Consider the following 19,400-nt stretch of genomic DNA (forward strand, 5'->3'; position numbering starts at 1 on the left):
TATCATATATTAACAAACAGAGGCCTTAACATAAAACTGAAAATAAAAATCCTAAGGACAATGATCTGGAGTGTACTAACATACGGATGTGAGGCATGGACTCTTACGCATGAAATGATGGAAAGAATTAACTCATTTGAAATGTGGTGCTTGAGAAAGATGCAAAGAATAAGTTGGACGGAGAAAATAACAAATGAGGAAGTTTTGGACAGGCTGGGCTTGAGGAGAAGGTTGCTTATAAATATCCAACAAAGAAAGGTACGATATGCTGGACATTTGGCTAGAGGATCAGGAGGACAACTACTAAAAACGGTCATTGAGGGACTGGTGGAGGGGACAAGATCTAGAGGAAGACCCCGAAAGACTTGGAGAGATAACATCAAAGACTGGACTGGAAAGGATTTAAGAGAAGCCTGGAATAGAAAAACATGGAGAGGAATAGTTCATCAAATGCAACCCTCTGTAGAGAGGATGCCACTGGATAGATAGATAGATAGATTGTAAAGTCATTCATATTTTATATAGCTTATATAAATTTATTCTACCAATGGTCATAATTATTTTTAATAGTTAAAATTTAAAAACAGTTCTATGAAAATTTTTTCTAATTTAAAAGTGATATTTATAGAATACTTATTTTTATTATAAGTGATTGCGTGAAAGTATTTTTGAAATTATAAAAATTTATAATTATGTTTTTGATCTTTACTTAGAGAAAGTCAATTTAAAGTTAACTTTACAGTTTCATTTGTTAAATTTCATACAGTGCAAAATAGAATGGTTTTGAAGCATTTGATGTAAAATTTACTAATTAAAGATAAATGCAATATATGCCAGTGAATATTCCAGTCTATTTTGTAAGATTTAATAAGGTTATCCAATTGGTAATTTGCTTTTTGTCCTTATGTTACAATATGAATCTATAAGCACTAAGTTTTAAAAATTAAAGATAGAACTACATATCATAAATCAAAATTCTGAAATAAATGAAATCATCAAACTATTTTTGTTTAATAATTATCCCAAAACCACCTTATTAAAATGGATAGATAGATCAGATAATAGAACACCAAACATAGTCCAAAACATTAGTTTATCAGCTAAATCCTATAAGGTTCTGTATGTCAAAAATGTTTTTGAAAAGTTTTAAAATAAATTCAAACAATTTAATATATGTATTGTACCAGTCCACACAAACACAATTCAAAAAAGTTTAAACAACAATGATACTATTATCAACATTCTAGATATAAACAATGTGGTTTATAAGTTTACCTGTAGTTGTAATCACACTGGTGAAACAAAAAGAAAATTAAAAATATGCTTTAAAGAACACATCAATGCTATAAAATACAACCTTTGAAAACTCTGCTTTTGCTAAACACTGTATTCCATAATTGCAATATTAAGTAAGTATTAAAAAAAAATGTAATTTTAAACTATTTTAAACATAAATCCAAATTATTATAAACCCACCAAATTGTAACATACAGCTAAAGAGGAACAGAAAGCTCATTCGAATTGCATATGTCGTCATAATAAACCCGTGTCTACCCACTTCTGTAATTACTCCAACAAAGTCAATAGTGTGTGATAAGTCACCATTATAAAGGTTATCCAAATTTTACTTCTTATGAAAACTGTTTTTTGATATTTTAAATATGAGTGAAAAAATTATTTTAAAGATTTAAACATTTTTATAACAACAGAATTTAAATTAACCAAAGACTTATTCAATTTCAAACTATGGTTTATGTTTGTGAAATAAAATTATTTTGTTTTGTAAAATTTCTAATATACTAGACTACTTTCTAAGTATTTATAATATTGTACTTACCATCTTGTACATTTTCTCTGTCTGGAGGATTATCAGACGAAATATGAGAACAATTCACTGAACCACAGTTGCATCTATCATGTGAATTACCACAATTATTGACACAATTACTTGCACATGGATTACTACACATATTGCTCATTGCATTAGGTTTTATATCTAGCATGGCACTTCCAGTATTTTTGTTACTTTGAGTTTTTTCAGTATTTTCAATCACACAACAATTTACATTCAGTTTTTGATCTTCACTTTTTGCAACAAATTCTTGATTACTTTTTTCATTACTTGTATTGTTATTACTGTTGTTGTTATTATTATTATTATTATTATTGGAACCATTTCGATTGTTCTCGCAACACAATATATCTGTGTTGTTTGTGTCCACTACACCAGTCGTGTTACTATTTGAGTTTATACAATTAATTTTCTCGAGCATCTCTTTAAGTTCTTCTTGTTCACGTTTAAGGATGGAATTATTATTAAATAAAATTATCTCCTTTCCTTTATTATTCAGCTCCTATTAAATAATAAATAAAAATTATTATATTTATTCAGATTATGAAACTACAATATTTTAATTTTATCAATATTTTTTAAAAATAGTGGCTTATTATTAAGATCGAGATTGCTTTTATATTTTTACAATGTTTGGATCTGTAAGGCAACAGATTTAGTAATATTTACTTTATAAAATCCAAAAATTAACTGCTTATCTCTAGTCAAATTACTTTATATCTGATTATTAGATTAGTCTTATTATGGCTAAATAATATGGCAGATCATTCAGTATTTACTACAGCTCAAATGCATGACGTTTAACAATGTTATTACAAATAAATTCAATACAACTATCTTTAACTAAAGTAATATATCCAATTTTATTTTTGAAATAATCTTAATTTTGAATTAATACAATAAAATAATACAAAAAAATGAAAACATAATAAACTTTTAAATGTTAACATTAAATCTTTTATTGCAAATACCACTTTTTAAGTTTATATCTAACTCATTTCAGAGAATTTAATTAAATTTTACTTTTGTTGAAAAACAAATATAAAAAACATTTTGATCCATTTTTAATGAATTAGACAAACTGAAGAATGTTTTATAATCAAATTAATTAATGACAAAATAATATACATTATAGTTAAATATGTAGAGAAACTTATAACATTTATAATAATATAAGTATTAAAGTAACAATTACCTGAAGTTGGCATTCAATAATTGGCAATAGATGATAATTTAGATAGGTGTAGAGTTCTCGTTCTTGGCTGTTGGTTGTCTTGCGAAATTGTTTGATAAACGTCTGCCAATCATTGAGGGTAAAGCACACGCACTCCCAGTCTTTCTTCGTCGTCTTCTTTGGCGAATTCTCACGATACAGTCTCAAATCTGGGCACAGGCATCAAAGAGCTGGTGTTGACCAAGTGATCAAAAAACCGAATAATGCCTATGTTGTATAATTTATAACATAATTGAAATTATTTTTTGTGTTACCAAATGTATAAGTGATTCCTTTTTTGGGTTCCACTATTATTTAATTCACTTTTGCATTAATTAAAAATATTATTAGTTTATTTATAAATTTGTTGTACTTCTTCCCAATTTTATCATAATACACTGTATATGTTTCTACCTTATCAAATGACATAAAATGTAGCTAGGCACTTTTATTGTGATTTTTTAAATAATTTTATGATAAAATTAAAATAGACGAAATTATCAAGCAATTCAATAAAAAATAATAAACTTCATAAAAGACGGTTAATTGGAAATTTATAATTGTGACAGCATATTATTGTAGGTTATTTAATAAAAATTATTAGAAGGTTATTTGAATAACAAAATTTCCAACTTGAGCCAAACAAACTTCACATTGAAAAGAACAAAATAAAATGTCAACATTTAAACAGTAAGATCTCAGGCTTCAGACAAACCGCTGCATTTTTTCTTATGGAGTTGTAAGGCTTGTAAGGCTGACAAGTACCAACATCAGCAATACACTAGGTATTAAAATAATATATGCTAATATTAATACTATAAAAACTAAGGCTGGATAGCTGAGAAGTCAAGGTCACAGCCTACCGGTCCAGGGGACCTGGGATCGAATTTGCATGGGTCAAAAAATTCCCAGGAATTTTTCAGGGGTAGTCCATTTGGATATGTTGGGCCCCATCCTTCAACACTTGGCTGCCCTATTGTGGGCCTGGCCGAATCCATAATGGGCTTACTAGAATAGATTCTCTTAATGCCCACAGGGCGGAAAGAGTTAAAAAAAAACTATAAAAATACTATTTATTCTTTTTTTCATTGGTGACATTTAGTTTAAACATTCTTTGTCACAAATATCAGTTTGATTAGATTGCATAATACGGCAGTAAACAAAAAATAAAATTACATTGCCAAATTTCCATGAGCTTTATATTAGGACTTTAAGGGCATGGATTTACCATGATTAAAGTAAAGAATAATTCAATAATTGATTGTACAGAAATGACTCACTCAATAATTCATCAAATGTTGACACAGACTTATGAAAGCAATATAGAAATTTAGAATTGTGCTGCCTTATCTTATTAAATAAAGAAGAAAATGCTCCCATCAAACTTCCTTCTATATTTTCCAGAATTCCAAGTGAACTATTTGACTATTTTTCATTTATGTAATAAATATTGATAGATGGCATGTTTTTTCTGATCCATCACAAACCACTGCTCCAACCAAACAAACTAATTGAAAATATAGAAAATATCACATGCACAGTCACTGTGAGTAGTCAGTTTGATACAGTGCTTAATTAATATGGTCTATGACTAGCCATGGTCACAGTTTTAAACCAAATCATATGTAATTATTATATAATAGGTATATACACATATGTATAAATATCTCTAAAATTATCAATTGATAATTGACTTATTTTTAAAAGTATAGCTAAAATAAAATACAATGATAATTTTACAACTTGATTATACAAGTAATAATTATGATAAATAATCAATCCATATTTGATTAATACTAGGAACAGTCTATTTCTCGTCAAACATGAACTAAGAATTGAGCCGAAGTGCTAGCAAGTCAATAATATTGTTTCGGGAAGGCATCTAAGACAATCAGTTGCCGCTAATGATGGTATAAAAAAGAATTTAAAATAAATTGCACTTGCTCATGCTAGTAACCTTAGACATTAATTAATCACATCTGTCAGCATGGACACTGTCACTCTGACCCCACTATATCTCAGAAACTAAGTCACGGATTATCATTTTTATTACATTTTTGAATTCCACATCACTATGTATAATGGCAAAGTTTTATCAAAATCAACCAATAAAATTTTGAGAATAAACGCAATTCTATAAGCCACAGAGAAAAGGCTTTACTAATGTTCCACCTCAAATACCGAGATAGAAAACACATTCATATGAATAAAAATTAAATAAGTTTTCATATCTTAAAGTTTTTACAGATAATTTTCTTCCTATTTGAATTGCATTATATGTAATGCTAATTATGCCATTATTATTATTTATAAATAATAAAGATGCTACATTAAAACCTGACCAAAACAGAAACCTGCCTAAATAGAAAAAATTCTTTGAAATAAAGCAAATTCTTCTCTATTAAATTTTACTATAAGCTGGAAACTTGTTCAACATGGAAACTGAAATAATTTTTGGGTATGAAGAATGTAACTCGACCTAGATAAGTAGACAAGTAAAATTGCTTCTGGGTATAATGGTCATTGCAGAGCATAAAAAACTGTATTCTGCAAACAATTTTGAGCCTTGTCAGAGAATAAAGATTATGTGACAAGGGACATACAAGATCTTTGTTAAATATTAGTCTTTGATGAAATTAATCAGGGACAGAATTGAATACTTTTAAGGATCAAACAAGTTTCTGAGAATCAAGCTTGAGAACAAAAAATGAATGTAATTCATGAAAACAATGAGAATAAGTAACATAGTAATGTCAATTTGCCATATATGGCATAATTAGTAAATAACTAGTACCAAGAATTTGAAAACAAATTGATTAACATGATGATAATTATAGAGAATTAAGTTAATGATTAATTAGAGCAATGGTGCCCAAACTTCAGTCCCTGGGTCAAATTTGGTTTGTAACACACATAAATCCAGCCTGGGAACTTATTTGTCATATCAACTCTAAATGATAGAAATAGGCCTGTTTTCTGTATATATGGAATATACAAAATATTTACGGCCTGCCTACCTATAACTTATCTGCAATTTTGGCCCAGCAATCAAAAAGTCTCGGCACCAGTGAATTAGAATTCCTCGAGAAACCAGATCAGTGAATAATGTGGTTTCTATATTACTGTAATATGATTAGAATTTTTGAAGGCAAAGAAAAATACTAGTTTTTAGTACTCAAATTGACTTGTTTACCATCATGTGAATAAGGATCACATCATAGATTTATTCAAATATCCAGACAAGTTCTTAGAAACAATCAAATAGTACTCAATTCTTGCATTGGAATATTCCATCTTCCATACTGAAGTTTTGAATTAAAACATGTCTAAGCAGCAAAGAACTTTAGCAATTCTCCAGTTTTTTATTTAATATCTAGATTGTTTTGGTAATTTTTAAGAAGTGATCAAATTTATGAAGGATCTGAAGATCAGACACAAATGTTCCATAAAGATTTATCAATTCTAAGAAAAAGTTTCAAACAAAGTAATATTCAGAGTGCAAAGTTTATTTTTTTAAATAATTATTAATAGTCAGTAATAAAACTAAGGTAATTAAATAAGAAAAAGTACAACAAAATCAAAATAAACTATTTCAAAGAGGAATCTTCACAAGTAAATAGCTTCTGTTTGATTTTAAAACAGTATCATTAACAAATAAACTATACAAAATAAGTTTTTAAAAATATCCAAGTTTCATTGCAGTTTAAATTGAATAATGTATTTTTAAAATTTAAAATCACTTAATACATAACTATTTGTGTTTACTGGAACTTTTTATACTTAAATGTTAAATATATGTTTCTTTTTCTGTTGTTGAAGTCTAATTCACTAATATTAATGTAAAATGCATCAAAATAAATGAATTGTTTTACTTTCCAAAAATATAAATATTTTCATTTTGTTTACTGTAGTACTGCATGACTGTGATTTACAAGCATATTTCATTCTTGAAAATCTCTTGTAAATAGGAATGAGCTTTTCCATTATTTCTTATGGTCAAAATTTGTATTTCATTGGACACAACTCAGACATTCTATCCGTGCTCATCAAATAACCTTAAAGTACTACAAAACACCTATTTATCAATTTATCAATGAAATGAAATAAAATAAATGAAAGTATTGATTAGGATATTGCATTGATTTAAAAGAAACTACTACAAAATAAAAAAAGTGAATACATCACAAGTAAATATGTATGTTGGTTTTCTTACCATGAAAATAAAGTAATACCTTTATTTTAATGGTAAGAAAACCAAAGTATGTTAAGACAACAAACAAGCAGAAAACAAATAAAATAAAATAAATTATTTTTAATTAATGAAATTGTAGATAGGTGGGTTTTTATATTGAAATAAAGCCCACTAAACTGCAAACCCGCATTACATCATAATTTATTCCTTGCAAATGATAACAACATAATACTAAGAAAATGAAGAATGGAATCTAATCCATCTAACCAAGAAAATGGAAATTTCAATCTTGTCACCACTTGTGATTAAAATGTTTTGTTCTCATAAATATAAGCTGGCATTTTTGTATCAACTATTTCTCTTGTAAATGGAAAAGAGAAAGGAAATAAAACAGCTCACTATATTGAATTCTCATATATCAAGTAATATTAAATAGAAGTATTCAAATGATAACACTGGATTCAAGATGTAAATCTTAGAGTGACTTTTTGAAATGTTAAGTACAGAGCTTTGCGTATATGTTATACAGAATCTGGGAATGTTGCTCATTTAATAAAATAGGCAATTGCATCAAGTGATATTAGTGCAGCATTGTAGTAAATTTATGAACTTACATATTCTGGAGAGCTTTAATTTTGAAAAAATTGTAGATCTATAAATTTCCACTGTCATCTATGTGGTCGTCTGTCTTTCCCTAATCTCAAGAACAGACTAACGACACAAAACCTTTCTCACTAATTTCTAGCCTTATTAACTGGAGTACAAACGTTTTCGGCCTTCTTAATAGGCCTTCCTCGGGTACACTCCCGAGGAAGGCCTATTAAGAAGGCCGAAAACGTTTGTACTCCAGTTAATAAGGCTAGAAATTAGTGAGAAAGGTTTTGTGCCGTTAGTCTGTTCTTGAGATTAGGGAAAGACAGACGACCACATAGATGACAGTGGAAATTTATAGATCTACAATTTTTTCAAAATTAAAGCTCTCCAGAATATGTAAGTTCATAAATTTACTACAATGCTGCACTAATATCACTTGATGCAATTGCCTATTTTATTAAATGAGCAACATTCCCAGATTCTGTATAACATATACGCAAAGCTCTGTACTTAACATTTCAAAAAGTCACTCTAAGATTTACATCTTGAATCCAGTGTTATCATTTGAATACTTCTATTTAATATTACTTGATATATGAGAATTCAATATAGTGAGCTGTTTTATTTCCTTTCTCTTTTCCATTTACAAGAGAAATAGTTGATACAAAAATGCCAGCTTATATTTATGAGAACAAAACATTTTAATCACAAGTGGTGACAAGATTGAAATTTCCATTTTCTTGGTTAGATGGATTAGATTCCATTCTTCATTTTCTTAGTATTATGTTGTTATCATTTGCAAGGAATAAATTATGATGTAATGCGGGTTTGCAGTTTAGTGGGCTTTATTTCAATATAAAAACCCACCTATCTACAATTTCATTAATTAAAAATAATTTATTTTATTTTATTTGTTTTCTGCTTGTTTGTTGTCTTAACATACTTTGGTTTTCTTACCATTAAAATAAAGGTATTACTTTATTTTCATGGTAAGAAAACCAACATACATATTTACTTGTGATGTATTCACTTTTTTTATTTTGTAGTAGTTTCTTTTAAATCAATGCAATATCCTAATCAATACTTTCATTTATTTTATTTCATTTCATTGATAAATTGATAAATAGGTGTTTTGTAGTACTTTAAGGTTATTTGATGAGCACGGATAGAATGTCTGAGTTGTGTCCAATGAAATACAAATTTTGACCATAAGAAATAATGGAAAAGCTCATTCCTATTTACAAGAGATTTTCAAGAATGAAATATGCTTGTAAATCACAGTCATGCAGTACTACAGTAAACAAAATGAAAATATTTATATTTTTGGAAAGTAAAACAATTCATTTATTTTGATGCATTTTACATTAATATTAGTGAATTAGACTTCAACAACAGAAAAAGAAACATATATTTAACATTTAAGTATAAAAAGTTCCAGTAAACACAAATAGTTATGTATTAAGTGATTTTAAATTTTAAAAATACATTATTCAATTTAAACTGCAATGAAACTTGGATATTTTTAAAAACTTATTTTGTATAGTTTATTTGTTAATGATACTGTTTTAAAATCAAACAGAAGCTATTTACTTGTGAAGATTCCTCTTTGAAATAGTTTATTTTGATTTTGTTGTACTTTTTCTTATTTAATTACCTTAGTTTTATTACTGACTATTAATAATTATTTAAAAAAATAAACTTTGCACTCTGAATATTACTTTGTTTGAAACTTTTTCTTAGAATTGATAAATCTTTATGGAACATTTGTGTCTGATCTTCAGATCCTTCATAAATTTGATCACTTCTTAAAAATTACCAAAACAATCTAGATATTAAATAAAAAACTGGAGAATTGCTAAAGTTCTTTGCTGCTTAGACATGTTTTAATTCAAAACTTCAGTATGGAAGATGGAATATTCCAATGCAAGAATTGAGTACTATTTGATTGTTTCTAAGAACTTGTCTGGATATTTGAATAAATCTATGATGTGATCCTTATTCACATGATGGTAAACAAGTCAATTTGAGTACTAAAAACTAGTATTTTTCTTTGCCTTCAAAAATTCTAATCATATTACAGTAATATAGAAACCACATTATTCACTGATCTGGTTTCTCGAGGAATTCTAATTCACTGGTGCCGAGACTTTTTGATTGCTGGGCCAAAATTGCAGATAAGTTATAGGTAGGCAGGCCGTAAATATTTTGTATATTCCATATATACAGAAAACAGGCCTATTTCTATCATTTAGAGTTGATATGACAAATAAGTTCCCAGGCTGGATTTATGTGTGTTACAAACCAAATTTGACCCAGGGACTGAAGTTTGGGCACCATTGCTCTAATTAATCATTAACTTAATTCTCTATAATTATCATCATGTTAATCAATTTGTTTTCAAATTCTTGGTACTAGTTATTTACTAATTATGCCATATATGGCAAATTGACATTACTATGTTACTTATTCTCATTGTTTTCATGAATTACATTCATTTTTTGTTCTCAAGCTTGATTCTCAGAAACTTGTTTGATCCTTAAAAGTATTCAATTCTGTCCCTGATTAATTTCATCAAAGACTAATATTTAACAAAGATCTTGTATGTCCCTTGTCACATAATCTTTATTCTCTGACAAGGCTCAAAATTGTTTGCAGAATACAGTTTTTTATGCTCTGCAATGACCATTATACCCAGAAGCAATTTTACTTGTCTACTTATCTAGGTCGAGTTACATTCTTCATACCCAAAAATTATTTCAGTTTCCATGTTGAACAAGTTTCCAGCTTATAGTAAAATTTAATAGAGAAGAATTTGCTTTATTTCAAAGAATTTTTTCTATTTAGGCAGGTTTCTGTTTTGGTCAGGTTTTAATGTAGCATCTTTATTATTTATAAATAATAATAATGGCATAATTAGCATTACATATAATGCAATTCAAATAGGAAGAAAATTATCTGTAAAAACTTTAAGATATGAAAACTTATTTAATTTTTATTCATATGAATGTGTTTTCTATCTCGGTATTTGAGGTGGAACATTAGTAAAGCCTTTTCTCTGTGGCTTATAGAATTGCGTTTATTCTCAAAATTTTATTGGTTGATTTTGATAAAACTTTGCCATTATACATAGTGATGTGGAATTCAAAAATGTAATAAAAATGATAATCCGTGACTTAGTTTCTGAGATATAGTGGGGTCAGAGTGACAGTGTCCATGCTGACAGATGTGATTAATTAATGTCTAAGGTTACTAGCATGAGCAAGTGCAATTTATTTTAAATTCTTTTTTATACCATCATTAGCGGCAACTGATTGTCTTAGATGCCTTCCCGAAACAATATTATTGACTTGCTAGCACTTCGGCTCAATTCTTAGTTCATGTTTGACGAGAAATAGACTGTTCCTAGTATTAATCAAATATGGATTGATTATTTATCATAATTATTACTTGTATAATCAAGTTGTAAAATTATCATTGTATTTTATTTTAGCTATACTTTTAAAAATAAGTCAATTATCAATTGATAATTTTAGAGATATTTATACATATGTGTATATACCTATTATATAATAATTACATATGATTTGGTTTAAAACTGTGACCATGGCTAGTCATAGACCATATTAATTAAGCACTGTATCAAACTGACTACTCACAGTGACTGTGCATGTGATATTTTCTATATTTTCAATTAGTTTGTTTGGTTGGAGCAGTGGTTTGTGATGGATCAGAAAAAACATGCCATCTATCAATATTTATTACATAAATGAAAAATAGTCAAATAGTTCACTTGGAATTCTGGAAAATATAGAAGGAAGTTTGATGGGAGCATTTTCTTCTTTATTTAATAAGATAAGGCAGCACAATTCTAAATTTCTATATTGCTTTCATAAGTCTGTGTCAACATTTGATGAATTATTGAGTGAGTCATTTCTGTACAATCAATTATTGAATTATTCTTTACTTTAATCATGGTAAATCCATGCCCTTAAAGTCCTAATATAAAGCTCATGGAAATTTGGCAATGTAATTTTATTTTTTGTTTACTGCCGTATTATGCAATCTNAGTAATTTTTATATATATAAAAACTACTAAAGGCTATCTTAAAAAACAAAATCTTGTTAAGGAAGTATTTGACATTTTAATAAAGAATGTAGGTTCAGATCTCATTCAAGGCCAAATATTTTTTCTAAAATTCTGTTTCTTTGAGGAGACTATGTAATTTTATACACTACATTTATATTTTGGGTGTTACTTCTTTATTAAAAATATTAAAGATTCAGTATATAACGATATCTTTTGTTTATTAAAGAAAATAGCCAACTTTAATTTCTTTAAATTTATAATAATCAGACAGATCAATATAAACATTGCAAATGATTAAAATGAAATATTTTTATATTGCTATTTTTGTCTTTAATGTTCATGATTTTTCCACAAAGAAGTTAAGAAGTTTATTAACTTTAAATAGCTCTTAAAATATAACATTTTTAAGATAATAACATACAAAATTTACTTCTTTGAGTATTCACGTATTTACGTAAGGTAACAAATATAAATCAAATTTCCATCTTCATATTTTAAGTATAAATACTAATATTTAACTGCATATCATTTTTCAGTCTTTTGGTATAGAATACATAGGAATGAAATTTTACTTCATTCTTCCAACAATATTCATTTAAACTCATTTGATAGCTTTAAATGAGTTTGAAAATGTCTGGTAATTAGGGAGACGAATTTAATACATTGAGACAATTATAAAGAAGCCATTCACTCAATCTATAATTAATGCTAAAGATTATCATCCAGATAAAATGTACACTAATACAAAATAAGTTCTTTTAAATTTCTGCTAGATCAGAATATATTAAATCTACGTCAATTAAAATTGTTTTCCCCAATTTAAGAATTTTAAGGACGTGTAATTGAACAATCTTTCTGATCGTTTTGTTGCTGTATAGATTATTTCTAGTTTATCAAAATATAATAAACTCTTTAGTGAACTCTCAAAGGACTAAGTCATTTACTACATCAAGAATTCGTAATACACAATAAACCAGCAACAACTTGCTCAACTTGACCCTGAAACATTTAAAATTTTGGTGGTGCCATCTGTTATCGTATTTTATTAAAAATCTTTTTATATTCTAACTATTATAAAATGACAAAAAGCTTAATTTTCAATGTAGGGACGAGTTTTATAAATAATTGTAAATGCTAATAACATGATAAATCTTAAACATTTCAAATTGAAAATTAAATAAACATGTTTTCTGTTTTCTTTTTTACATATTTTTGATATCTGTAATGCTTACAACAATTTTACAAAATGCTGACTGTTAGGCAAAGAAAACTGATCTCCTCTGTGTTTATTTATTAGTGATTTATTTTATAAAATAAAATATCATGTTACAATTTGTTATCTAACTACAGAATGGCTTTTTACTTTTATTAAATTCCTTAACTGATATAAATTTAAATTTCCTTAAAAAAATTAGAACTAGAAGAAAAAAAAACTTACAGTAAAATAAAAATNGCTACATTAAAACCTGACCAAAACAGAAACCTGCCTAAATAGAAAAAATTCTTTGAAATAAAGCAAATTCTTCTCTATTAAATTTTACTATAAGCTGGAAACTTGTTCAACATGGAAACTGAAATAATTTTTGGGTATGAAGAATGTAACTCGACCTAGATAAGTAGACAAGTAAAATTGCTTCTGGGTATAATGGTCATTGCAGAGCATAAAAAACTGTATTCTGCAAACAATTTTGAGCCTTGTCAGAGAATAAAGATTATGTGACAAGGGACATACAAGATCTTTGTTAAATATTAGTCTTTGATGAAATTAATCAGGGACAGAATTGAATACTTTTAAGGATCAAACAAGTTTCTGAGAATCAAGCTTGAGAACAAAAAATGAATGTAATTCATGAAAACAATGAGAATAAGTAACATAGTAATGTCAATTTGCCATGTATGGCATAATTAGTAAATAACTAGTACCAAGAATTTGAAAACAAATTGATTAACATGATGATAATTATAGAGAATTAAGTTAATGATTAATTAGAGCAATGGTGCCCAAACTTCAGTCCCTGGGTCAAATTTGGTTTGTAACACACATAAATCCAGCCTGGGAACTTATTTGTCATATCAACTCTAAATGATAGAAATAGGCCTGTTTTCTGTATATATGGAATATACAAAATATTTACGGCCTGCCTACCTATAACTTATCTGCAATTTTGGCCCAGCAATCAAAAAGTCTCGGCACCAGTGAATTAGAATTCCTCGAGAAACCAGATCAGTGAATAATGTGGTTTCTATATTACTGTAATATGATTAGAATTTTTGAAGGCAAAGAAAAATACTAGTTTTTAGTACTCAAATTGACTTGTTTACCATCATGTGAATAAGGATCACATCATAGATTTATTCAAATATCCAGACAAGTTCTTAGAAACAATCAAATAGTACTCAATTCTTGCATTGGAATATTCCATCTTCCATACTGAAGTTTTGAATTAAAACATGTCTAAGCAGCAAAGAACTTTAGCAATTCTCCAGTTTTTTATTTAATATCTAGATTGTTTTGGTAATTTTTAAGAAGTGATCAAATTTATGAAGGATCTGAAGATCAGACACAAATGTTCCATAAAGATTTATCAATTCTAAGAAAAAGTTTCAAACAAAGTAATATTCAGAGTGCAAAGTTTATTTTTTTAAATAATTATTAATAGTCAGTAATAAAACTAAGGTAATTAAATAAGAAAAAGTACAACAAAATCAAAATAAACTATTTCAAAGAGGAATCTTCACAAGTAAATAGCTTCTGTTTGATTTTAAAACAGTATCATTAACAAATAAACTATACAAAATAAGTTTTTAAAAATATCCAAGTTTCATTGCAGTTTAAATTGAATAATGTATTTTTAAAATTTAAAATCACTTAATACATAACTATTTGTGTTTACTGGAACTTTTTATACTTAAATGTTAAATATATGTTTCTTTTTCTGTTGTTGAAGTCTAATTCACTAATATTAATGTAAAATGCATCAAAATAAATGAATTGTTTTACTTTCCAAAAATATAAATATTTTCATTTTGTTTACTGTAGTACTGCATGACTGTGATTTACAAGCATATTTCATTCTTGAAAATCTCTTGTAAATAGGAATGAGCTTTTCCATTATTTCTTATGGTCAAAATTTGTATTTCATTGGACACAACTCAGACATTCTATCCGTGCTCATCAAATAACCTTAAAGTACTACAAAACACCTATTTATCAATTTATCAATGAAATGAAATAAAATAAATGAAAGTATTGATTAGGATATTGCATTGATTTAAAAGAAACTACTACAAAATAAAAAAAGTGAATACATCACAAGTAAATATGTATGTTGGTTTTCTTACCATGAAAATAAAGTAATACCTTTATTTTAATGGTAAGAAAACCAAAGTATGTTAAGACAACAAACAAGCAGAAAACAAATAAAATAAAATAAATTATTTTTAATTAATGAAATTGTAGATAGGTGGGTTTTTATATTGAAATAAAGCCCACTAAACTGCAAACCCGCATTACATCATAATTTATTCCTTGCAAATGATAACAACATAATACTAAGAAAATGAAGAATGGAATCTAATCCATCTAACCAAGAAAATGGAAATTTCAATCTTGTCACCACTTGTGATTAAAATGTTTTGTTCTCATAAATATAAGCTGGCATTTTTGTATCAACTATTTCTCTTGTAAATGGAAAAGAGAAAGGAAATAAAACAGCTCACTATATTGAATTCTCATATATCAAGTAATATTAAATAGAAGTATTCAAATGATAACACTGGATTCAAGATGTAAATCTTAGAGTGACTTTTTGAAATGTTAAGTACAGAGCTTTGCGTATATGTTATACAGAATCTGGGAATGTTGCTCATTTAATAAAATAGGCAATTGCATCAAGTGATATTAGTGCAGCATTGTAGTAAATTTATGAACTTACATATTCTGGAGAGCTTTAATTTTGAAAAAATTGTAGATCTATAAATTTCCACTGTCATCTATGTGGTCGTCTGTCTTTCCCTAATCTCAAGAACAGACTAACGACACAAAACCTTTCTCACTAATTTCTAGCCTTATTAACTGGAGTACAAACGTTTTCGGCCTTCTTAATAGGCCTTCCTCGGGTACACTCCCGAGGAAGGCCTATTAAGAAGGCCGAAAACGTTTGTACTCCAGTTAATAAGGCTAGAAATTAGTGAGAAAGGTTTTGTGCCGTTAGTCTTGGAAATAGTTCTAGCTACATATGCATAGTAGTAACTCAAGAACAGAGTTAGATAGATGAAAACTGAGACCAGATATGGAAAGCTTAGGGGCAGGAGGCTCTAGTTAACTATATATGAAATTCTGACGCAAACCAGAAGTCACGTTAATTCAATTAAAAAATTTTCCCCTGAAAGGAGTTACATAGATGACTGGCATGACTATTCTAACAGGAAAAGTATGATGTACAGGGGCAAAACACTACTAATTTGAGGTAGAGAGCATGTATTTTAAATTAAATAAATTAAAAATTACAGCATTGTGACTTGTCACAATGCCAGGCTGTAATTTGCTCATTTTCATTTACCATTTCTTTGAAATTTCTAATTTTGAAGCTTTTGCTGTGAAAACTTACATTTTTATTATGTGCTTAAGCCCTAATCTAGCATTTAATGTAACATGTATGTAATAAACATCTTTAGGTAATATAAAATTTCATTAAGTATTCTTCAAGAAGACAATGCCAAAATAAATCTGCCCAACATTTTCTAAACCATAACTCCAATAATAAAAACAAAAATTGCTCTCTTATTAGAAAATTAATATGGTAATTTCATAAAACAAATAATTCAAAATTAGCAGTTGATGCACCTATTTCATTAATTAATTATGAAAACTTCTGCCTATTTCACAAAATCAGCAATATTCTTGGATTCTGCACGGCATATATCCAAGATTAAGAAATACTAATCTCATCTATAGTAATGCTTTTGTTTTCAAGAAATCTTAAATCATAGAAATATTAACAAAAATTCAAATGTTAACTAATGATTTTAAAATTAATTATAATTTGAAAAATGCATATTCAAAAGACAAAGAAAAACACTTATCTAATATAAAATAACCATTAAGATGATATTTGCATTTTATATTTTTGTGATATTTGATAAGTTTTATTCAACACGCATTATATTCATGTAGTGAATAAATATATTTACTTCTAAAAACAATTCATTTTATTTTGATTTTTATTCTTTTTGTCACTTTCTTAGCAGTGTAGACTTACATAAAAGTTCTTACTTTTATGTAGTCTACTTTTTTATTTTTCTTGTCTTGTTGATGTTTTGGCATTTATTTTGTTTACTTTATGCTACTGTTAGAATTTTTGTAGTTTTTTTATCCTCTACAATATAAGAAAATCTACTGTATCCTATATCCTAGATATACATATTTTGATAGTTTAATTTTTCTTACTTTGCCTATATTATATTTGATTTTATATTTGCTTTTTAATATATACATATTTATGTTTAAGAGTATATTTTATATATGACATTATATATAAAAATTTATATGCATATTTGTACATTCATACATTTTCCCCCTTTAATCTTGCAATATTAAACTTTTTTCGTTATTTTACGCACGCTTTCCTATTTTATCACAAAAATATAATATAACTTCCATTACTCTATCTCTGTTCTTATCATTTCCTTATATTTTATTATGATATTTATCTATGTATATTATATAAGTATTTTTTTAAAAAAAATTATTTAAATAATAATGATAAAAAAATATTGATATTATTCTAAGTTTTTTTTTTATCTAGAATCAAATTTTATAAATATTATTTTCTGTTTTCTACAATATTTTTTTTAATAATATTTCTATTTCACAAATTTCATTATGTTATATACATACTTTATCCAATTTCATTTTACTAACTTATTCCTTGGATTTGTTTTCGAATTATGGTCAATAAAATTTCTTGGTTCCATTAATATGTTTTGATGTGTATAGCAAATATATTTAAATGAAGGAGTAGAGAATTTATTGATGTGGGTGTAATGGAAATTCTAAAGAGGAAATGAAGTTCTTGCCAAATTATTATTATGTTCTTAATATACACTATGGTCAATTCGATTTAAACTAGTTTTAATCATCCCTGGCGCAAAATGAAAATGGCAAAAAAAATAATAATAATTTAATGATGTACTGTACCTAATTTAAATTGAAAATGAATAGATGATGGTGATGATGGTGATGATGAATTTCAGTATNTAAAAATATACTGGAAAATATTAATTTAATATATCTTTATTAATAAATAAAATACAATTAAAGAATCAAGTTAAATACATTAGGATCATAATTATCTGAATAAAAAATGTAATTATATATAAATAATCAATCAGAAAAATTGTTGTTTAAAGAAAATAAGGATCAAATATATATATATCTTGAATTACTCTAAACTCACAAATATTGCCTTTGTTAAAAAAGTTTGACAGATCATCATTTAGTATCACTCTACTCAATAAAATTGTATTCTATTAAATTAAATTATACAACTCAATGGAAATAATTGATATTTATTTTTTAAGGTGTGTCTTGGGTTGCATGCCAAGGGTTGTCCTTCCATTCTACACGCTTAAGAAACAATTTACAATTTGAGAAAAAATATTAAAATATATTTAAAGCATTTTACTTATATTTTTAACTATAACTATAACATTTTAGTCCAATGTTTCTAAATAAACAGAGCAAAATTCTTATACTGTATTCAGTATACTACCTACGAAAAACATGTACAGTACACCACCCTCCTGTTATAGCAACAAAACCAAAAGTTTTGTTACATACTATCCAAAATTTTAGTTTCAGTTTTACTATTATTTTTACATACAACTTTTTTCCACTTTCTTCATTCTACAGAAAAATTTTCTATATGCATTTCATCTGAAAAATTTTTTCTTGGAGATACATTGTAAAAACTTGCTTCTACTTTTTATACCATCAGTTTTATTCTACATTATAATGAAAGTGGTCAGTACACACATTAATAATCAGAATTATCCCTTTACAATCACAGTTTAACCTAAATAATTGCCATCTGTGAAAACATTAATCAGCATGTATCAACATGTAAAACAAGACTCTACTGTATTTGTAAACTTTGAAAAAATATAAGATAAATTTATATTTTAATACATTTTAAAAACTTTCTGTATGTCTATTTCCTAATTTTAATTAGAAAATTAAGTATATTTAATTATACTTTTGTTGTAATGATTATAATTGCTTTTATTAATAGATAACTATAATCTATTTATATACTTTTTGGTTTATCTATATTCATATTCTTTCTATTTAATTATAATTTGTGAGTTAGAGCAATTCAATTATTATGGAAAGCAGATTATTTCTATTCTCTTAAAACAATTGCTGCTAATGTAATTTTGGAGACATTATATATATATGTTA

At 26.9% G+C, this 19,400-nt stretch overlaps 1 protein-coding gene across 2 annotated transcripts in view; it reads right to left on the reverse strand.

Annotated features, from left to right (window-relative positions):
* Nucleotides 1-19,400, reverse strand: part of LOC111618625 (protein BCL9 homolog) — a 208,512-nt gene that overhangs the window by 56,800 nt on the left and 132,312 nt on the right. Inside the window, exons 6-9 of one of the 2 annotated variants that reach the window (XM_023360181.1) lie at nt 13,405-13,425; nt 11,922-11,954; nt 3,048-3,236; nt 1,838-2,354 (exon numbers count right to left, since the gene is read on the reverse strand). In XM_023360181.1, coding sequence (XP_023215949.1) covers nt 1,838-2,354; nt 3,048-3,236; nt 11,922-11,954; nt 13,405-13,425 — 760 coding nt within the window. Of the gene's footprint in view, nt 1-1,837; nt 2,355-3,047; nt 5,403-11,921; nt 11,955-13,404; nt 14,661-19,400 lie in introns of those variants that run through there. The other variant, XM_023360180.1, reaches the window with a different exon arrangement.

The sequence above is a fragment of the Centruroides sculpturatus genome, unplaced genomic scaffold (genome assembly GCF_000671375.1).
Source record: "Centruroides sculpturatus isolate CEXI.00-Female unplaced genomic scaffold, Cexi_2.0 scaffold94, whole genome shotgun sequence".
Classification (NCBI taxonomy): Eukaryota; Metazoa; Arthropoda; class Arachnida; order Scorpiones; family Buthidae; genus Centruroides; species Centruroides sculpturatus.